Source organism: Argiope bruennichi, chromosome 9 (assembly GCF_947563725.1).
Source record: "Argiope bruennichi chromosome 9, qqArgBrue1.1, whole genome shotgun sequence".
In the NCBI taxonomy this organism is placed as follows: domain Eukaryota; kingdom Metazoa; phylum Arthropoda; class Arachnida; order Araneae; family Araneidae; genus Argiope; species Argiope bruennichi.
In genome coordinates, this window is record NC_079159.1 from 41,417,970 (window position 1) to 41,426,146 (window position 8,177).

The window sequence follows — 8,177 nt, forward strand, 5'->3', positions numbered from 1 at the left end:
CACGGAAGATAAATTTTTTAAACTTTGTTGTCGAAAAAGAAAAACATCTCCTTTTAATAATACAAAAAGGAACTTCTGTAAAATATTTCCAAATTTTGCATTAATCGATAAAAAAAATTAAAAACATTTTGAACATTTAAAAAAAAATGTGACTAACAAGTCTTTAGAAAGTTTCAAAATGATGCAGTTAAACATTAAAGACAAATGTATCTTATAGTATAATGGCTTAAATATCAAAGAAACTGTTGCTATTTCTAATATTATAGATAACAAAAAAAAATTAAATTCGCTGACTTGCCAGACTCCATTTCATTAAGCAAAAATATTTTGGAAAAAAATGAGCTGTTAGCAGAGAAGTATTTTATATATCTACTGAGTATAATAACTCGAAATATTTTTCTTAATAATTCAAAATGCGTAAGATTTATGAGGAACTTCTTAAAATCTATTATTATTTTTACCTTATTTCCCAAATATTAGATTTCAGTAAACATATAATCCTAGACTTTTCTATTTATTTAATATCAAATTCGATATCAATTTATTAACAAACTAATAGAAAAACAATCAATTGAAAAATTTCGATTAATTTTAAATGAATAATTAAGATATGGCATTGAACAAAATTATTTTAAAATATGGAGAATTATCAGATGAAAAATTGTATTTTTATGCAAATTACAAAAAACCGGATATTTAAATGTAAGCAATTCGTGAACTGTGTAATATTTGCATTTGATTAGGAGAATAAGAATTATTTCTTTATTTAAATTTGTCCTTAATTTATTAAAATGCAATACGTATGTCTGCATTTTCTGATGAAAGATAACTTTTCTTAGACTATAATGATATACTGTAATATTTATTATTATTATTCTTTTATTTTTAATCACATGAAGTTTTCAAAGTGGATTAAAACTTGCACATCACATCGTTCTTTCTTATACGGAATTTGTTTTGGCTCATCTAGTTTATCTCCCAGAGTCTGACTGTTGCTACCAAGATGTTATTGGATAGATATATACAATAAAGGTAAAGTGAAATATTTTTGCTTGAGAAAACCCTTGCTGCTTTGAATCCATTTTGATCTTTTTAAAACTCCTTTTGTTTTTCTTTCTTTACTTTATTATAAAAATAATTTGCACGTAATTGATAGTAAGTTATCTATATGTTATTTTAAATCAAATTTATTACATATTAGAATAATTATGACATGATATTGAATATTATTAATGTAATGTAGCATTGCTTAACCGTGAATCACAACGACGTATGTTTACATCACTCATATTTTTGCTCTCTAATTTTAAATTTAGCAAGTATATAAATTTAAAAGATGTTAACTTATTTATTGAAGCTCTTTTTTATTAGTTAGACTTACTTTTTTTATAAAGGATTTTTTTTTTTATTTTTTCGTGATTATTCATGAATGGTTCATATTTAATATTAAATTTTTCATGTCGCAAATTTCATTTGAACGTATTAAATATTACCAATAAGGTCATGCGCTGAGATGAAGAATATAAGATAGTAATTAACTTAAATCAACTGATTAAATACCTTTCAATATTTCATGAAAAGTTCAAATGAAATGATGACTAGTATACGAATCAAGTCCTGTTTTTTGAAAAGCATTCACGTAATTTTGAAATTGATTTTTAAATTTCCTTTCTAATGTCTTTTCTAAATGCATATAAAACATTATACAAAGCTTATTTAAAACTAAAAGATTGCTCAATGTGGGATTAAATTTCATATCATAATTTATTAACTGTGCTAACAGAAAAAAATCGAGACAAAGAGGGAAAGAGGGGTTTAAAGAACTGTTTTTGAATCATTAAATATTCAAAGCAGAAAATATCGAAGAGACGCGACAAGAAATGACAAATAGAAAAAAAAAATTTGATTTTACGATTGGCTTGACAGAGAGCTCTGATAACATGTAAATGCAAGAAATCCATAACAATTTAACGCCAAGAAGCAAATGTTATTTATAGAAGAATTCACACTTCCAGATTATAGAAGATTTGCATCGGCATTGAAAAAGAGGAGTTGAGGGGAAGAGAATATTATCGTTTGGCTTTTATGCTCGCACGATTGCGAAAGAATTTCGTACATGAGTAGTCATGAAAACATTTTAGCTTAAAAAAATAAAAATAGTAAGGGTAATAATAATAGTAATAATAAAAATATACGCATAATAAAGGCAGGGATCAGATAAGCTTTTCACGAATTTTTGGAAAATAAGTTATTATTTTCACATCTGCAGGTATCTAAATGAATTCAAATGACATAAAACAATTTTAAGATTTCTCACTTTTTGTTATAAAACTTTTAGTATCATTTATTTATTAAACATTAGTTCTTAAGTTTTCTAAATTTAGTGAAAAACGTTGTCCATTCAGAATTTAGAATAAAATATTTTAAGCACTGCTAGTTAATGTGCATTGATTATTCATAATAGTTAGTAATAAATGGTTAAATAATTTTCTAAAAAATAGAAGAGAAATTCAGAAATGAATAATAAATTTGATTATTATTAAACATATTTTTAATCTATTAATATTTCTAAAAAAATAATTACTGACTATTAGTCGTCCATATCTAAATAAGATAAAAAATTTGCAAAATTATTTCTAATCAATTTATCATAAAATTCTTATCAATTTATCATAAAATTTTTCGTTCTTTAACTGTATAGTAAAAAAAAAAATCACTGTAAGACAGATTGTTATATTGATTTTGCTTTTAAAAAAATTAGGTTATCAAAAGGGAGTTATAACTGAAATATAAAATGGTAAATTTGTACTGTGAATTCATTTTCAAAATAAACGCTGTAAACTTAACTTATCAATAGTTAACTAATTTCTAAACAATGTTTGCTGTGTTTTAATAAAAGGAATAAAAAAAACAAATTAAAAGTAATGTTCTAATAAATATGACAATAGAATTTCATATCTCAGTTTGTTAAAAATCTGCATTCATTCGTTACTATGTAGTAAAGTCTTTGGTAGTATCGGAATAACAATAAAACGCTCCATTCATTGAGAAATAATTTTAATTTCCTTGCATTGCTTTTTGAGATTGAAATGAATATCATAAGTGAAATTTGATTATTTTCAAATGTTTCTGTTTTCATAAAATGCAATAGTAATTTATTTTTAAGATTAAATTAAATTTGTTAATGTTGTTTTACGTTATCTTTGAAACAGCATTTTCAGTTAAAATATCTTTTTGTAAATAAACTTATAAGAGAAAATTGCAGCAATTTTTTTTTTAAATGGATAGTGGTAGACGAAAATTTTAAATTAAAATTACTATTTGAAATTTGTATTTAAAATATTATTCCATATGCAGTTTTAATAAGAAAAATTTTGGAAAAGAATCTAGTCAACTTAATGTTCTTCCAATAATTTTTCAATGAAAAAAGAACAATCATTTTTCAATTCAACGAGCCATGGATTAGACGCTTAACCTAATTTCTTGTATAAATTTATTTTTTATATTTAATTAGACAACACATCTTATTTGGTGCTCTTATTGTTATTTCAATCCCTATAAAAGAGTAAAAAACATCTTAGCATATATGCTAAACAATGTCTAATTGGTTTTTTTCTACTAAGTGCTACATTTACATAGTTAAATACAAAAAAATTTACATATTGATGTAAATTTATGTAATTGTTATTGATATTGATGTAATGGTTGATGAATTGAATTGATGATATTGATGAATTGTTATTGATGTAAATTTACAAATTTACATATTACATATTGATTATAACTTGATGGTTTATTCTGAACTATTATTGTAAGCGAAGTGCTTAGACTGTATTATTCGATGAAAAATATTTGAAATATTTTAATGATCTTAAACATGCAATAATATTAAATTTGGATTTCCAATTATTTTAATTATCAAACTGCAAATAGAATAAAATTTTCTTTCTTTTTTTCTACTTACATCATATTTCAGATAAGTCAGATCTCTATCTATAGCTGAATCCCAAAATGCTGAAATCCTACCTTCGGTATGATCTTTTTCACGAAATATTATCAGCCTAATAAGTTAAAGAATTCATTCTTTAAAAATTTCACTTTCACTGCTGTTAAAATAACTTTGATATCGAAAACGTTTGCAGATAAAAAAAAAATCTTTTAAGGGGAAAAAAAAGGCAATTAATAACTACTATTTATTTCTGCGCCAAATCGTTCGGCAATTCTCATTAAACCGACTGCATGTTACCATTTTGTCTGCTTTATATAATCAACCCTCTTACCTAGCCAAAATGATTCTGAACACTCAGTTTCATTGACAATTTTATTTTAGGAAAAAGTGACAATCTATTACAAATGTCCTCAACTTCTTGAGTTCAACTGCCTCTTTCATTCACATTATCAAGTTAAGGTAAAATTTATAACCAAATTTCCAAGTCAATTTGGTTTTGACAGGTTACTTGACACTATCGCTCTGCCATAGTAATTGGTTTGCATAACTAACAGATTGTGATCTTTAGTCACACTCTTGACTTTACCGAAGAGAGGAGCCAGAGTTTTCGCATGAACAATTTTAAACCTTCGGGCTATCGAGGGAAAAGTTCAGAAACTGACGTAATTCAACAGAACCCCGGTTAAGCCGGTAGAGATTTGTTTGTTTATTTGTCTAGTGCATGTGTTGCTTGTTACGAAGTGAAGATCTTTTAACTCAACTTAGTTTGTTAAGCAATGATCTTTTAATTCAACTTAATTTGTCATGCAATGATTTTTTAACTCAGCTTAGTTTGTAAAACAATGATCTTTTAACTCAGCTTAGTTTGTAAAACAATGATCTTTTAACTCAACTTAGTTTGTAAAAGCAATAATATTTTAACTGAACTTAGCTCGTAAAGCAATGATTTTAACAGCTTAGTTTGTAAAGCAATGATGGATAAATTTCCAGGTTTGAAACCAGCCCACCAATAGTTTACATTTAATAACAATAATTCCAATTTTAATCATATATAATCTAACAATATATTTCTTCATAAAGTATTGGAAATATATTCGTTGCTGCTATCTATAAGTCAAATTCTGGTTTCAAAAAATCTTACCGTTAAACTTACTTCTGTAAATCCTAAAATGAGTTTAATAAAGTTTAATAAAATAAAGAAAATAATCAGATTGTTAAATAGCTTAAGATTGCTGAGGATGAAAGTTAAAAATTATTTAGATTATATAATTTGAATTATTTATGTTATATAATTTGAATTATTTATGTTATATAATTTGAATTATTTATGTTATATAATTTGAATTATAAAAGTTCATTACTTACCTTATATAAAATTATTTATGATATTAAATTGTTAGTTATTTCTTGAAAAACAGTTAAAAAATTTCAACATATTTATTGAACAAAATTGTTGTATTTTTTATATTTAATAACTGATTTCTAAAAAATCTTTTTAAAGAAATTACTGGTTGTATTCGGAAATGTAACGACTTTTCCAAAGAGAATTTATTACATGTCATTATTTTCAATGGCCACAGATAATTTTTTCATTTTATTAGGATGATTTTTACAAATTTTCTTGCTAATTATTGAAAAATTTGTTTATAATTAATTAATCAAAAAAAATGTCGCTTAAAAATGCTTAGATGAGTATATATTCATCACCTTCAGCAATCATTAATGATAATATTTCACAACATTTTCTTTCTTACACTTGCGATTTCAGCAATGTCAGCAAATATTATTAAGAGCCAGGGCTTAGAATGCTGCATAAATACTTACAACTTAACAGATGCAATTTTTTTGAACAAATATAAGTAACATTTAGAGACGAATGAACATTGCAAGTTTATTTTAATTCCAGTGGCTAATGAGTTAGATACTTGCTAGTTTCAGATCAGCTTTTCGTATAAGCTTTTAATTTTACTCAGCAACAGTAAAGATAACCGAAAATCTTATCTTAGAAATTTTTAAGATAATCATTAAGCATTTTTTCAAATATATTTTTAAGAGCTTTGAATTGCTTATATTTAAGTTTTCTGTTTCCTCTTCTTGAAGCTTTACACAATGAAAGTTGACTGCTTCACATGAGGTTCTCTTATTAGCTCTATTTTTTAAATCGATAACATTGTCACTTTATTGCTTTTTGTTTCGATTTGATGAGCAATTAATTCTATTCTAACATTAAAACTAACAATATCTCTTAACTAACAATATTGAAAAAAAATCAAATTATTTAAGAAATATATTGCAAGCCTTCATCATGGGAATACATTTTATTGCCAAGTAAAATAAATGATTCATTTAGGTTACAAAGAGAATAAAAAATATATTTTATACACAAAGATGGAACCGATATTTTAAAAATTCACAGATATTTCCTTCTTGGTAACATCTTCATACTTATTGTAACTAATCACTGCATTTTCAATTATTTTGTTTAAAAAGCTCAAAACACTTCCATTTCTATTTGTATTGATATTAGTGATAGTATAAATTCTCTTTGGGGAAAATAAGATTTTTTTTTGATAACATTAAATTAACAAAAATTCATATTTTTCTGGATATTAAATGAAATGTTAAATTATTCATTTCAGGATCATTTTACCCTTATTCAAAAGATTTCTAAAAACAATGGATGTTTCAATTTTTATTTTATCTTACAAAACCAATAAAAGAGAAAATAGTGGTAACATTGACATTAGATATGCTTATTTCATAATAATGAAGCAATATTCAACAATGCCAAATCTCACTGAAATTATTAGTTTTAAATAAGACGAAGGAAAACTGATATCTGACGCTTTATAATCAATTTATATGCAAAGGGCCATCTTTTAGATGTATAAAATGCTTTTTATAAATGTAACTGACCAGTGGTTAGTGAGATATATAGAAAACTTATCAAAGATAGCGCCGGCTGATCTTTTCTACCACCGTTTTTATGCCCATTTCCATATATACTAAATTCGATTTGCAAAAATAGTGTTTCATTTTTTCCTCCCATTCTTACATAGTGTTTTTTAAAAAGATAAAAAAAAATCACCCAATTAAAGATAATTATCATTATGATTCTCCTTTGCCAGGCTGGATTCCGCACCAAATTATAGTTTATGCCAAAATGAAGTGGAACTCACCCTTTTTTCCGTGCGAGTTGTGGTCTCCTGGACCCCCTGCGCCTCCTCCAGAACCTGCCGGCCCACTTAGTCCATTGGCCGTGAGTCCTGCGGGCGTCATGCTGAGAATGCCGTCGATGGAGTAGGGCACTCCGCCGGCCATGGCCGCAGCCGCCGCGGCTGCCTGCCCGTAGTCGAAGGCCGCCGCATGGTGATGATGGGCCGCTGCAGCATGGTGAGCTGCCGCTAAAGGAACGCTGTAGGGGGCAATCGGCGATCCAAAGTGCATGTAAGGTGATGGCAAAAATCGTCCCAGACGTGCCAGCACGTGGCTGTGTGTGTGTCCGAAAGGATTCTCTAAAAGTCTTGTGTCCATCATGGAGTATTTGTATATTGCACAGTTTTTCAAAACATCACAGAACTCTCAACTGATAAATAAGAGGCAGAATTAAGATTCTGTTGTACACTGCAGCATGGTAGAGCACGAGTCAGTCCAAGATTCGAAATTTACACAACGCGAGGGAGCACAGTCGGTGTCGTCGTCTTGTTTGTTTTGACAGGCAACACAAAAGTCTCTCTGACTGACGCAGCCCGGCTTCTTCACTCGAAGTCATCCATGTTACGCCTAGATCATAACAGGAACCGCATCGGCGGGGTACGATCGAAGATCGCGATTCCTCCCAGTCGGTGACGTCACTGCCAGAAGAAGGCGGATCTTCCCTTGGAATTACCCTTTTACGGATCGACCAATGGTGTTGGAGTAAGGCGGAGTTTTGAGATGGTGATTGATGAATTACAGGAGAATGTAGCCGTTGACAGGCGTTGCCGATCGACGGCTCAAACAATCACTTTGCGATTTTGCGCGATGTCTTTATCATCGTTAAAGCAAAAGAAATATAGATTCGAAGATGCTGTCCTTCGTTTCCTTTATTTTTTTTTCTCCTCAGTGAGTGAGTCAGATGGATAGCTAATAAGATTGAATATTGTTTTGGCTTTTCTGCAATGTTTGAAAAGTTTTTAATAAATTTTCAGAAGGGAAAAAAATTTAGAATAATATATTGAAACAGAAG

General features: G+C 27.9%; 1 protein-coding gene across 2 annotated transcripts in view; it reads right to left on the minus strand.

Annotated features, from left to right (window-relative positions):
- LOC129985294 (homeobox protein unc-4 homolog) overlaps positions 1–7,718 on the minus strand; it is a 168,987-nt gene extending 161,269 nt beyond the window's left edge. For both annotated transcript variants that reach the window (XM_056095272.1, XM_056095271.1), the window contains exon 1: positions 7,129–7,718. In XM_056095272.1, the coding sequence (XP_055951247.1) occupies positions 7,129–7,486 (358 nt within the window). In that variant the 5' untranslated portion in view covers positions 7,487–7,718. The remainder of the gene's footprint in view (positions 1–7,128) is intronic.
- Positions 7,719–8,177: the final 459 nt, after the last annotated feature.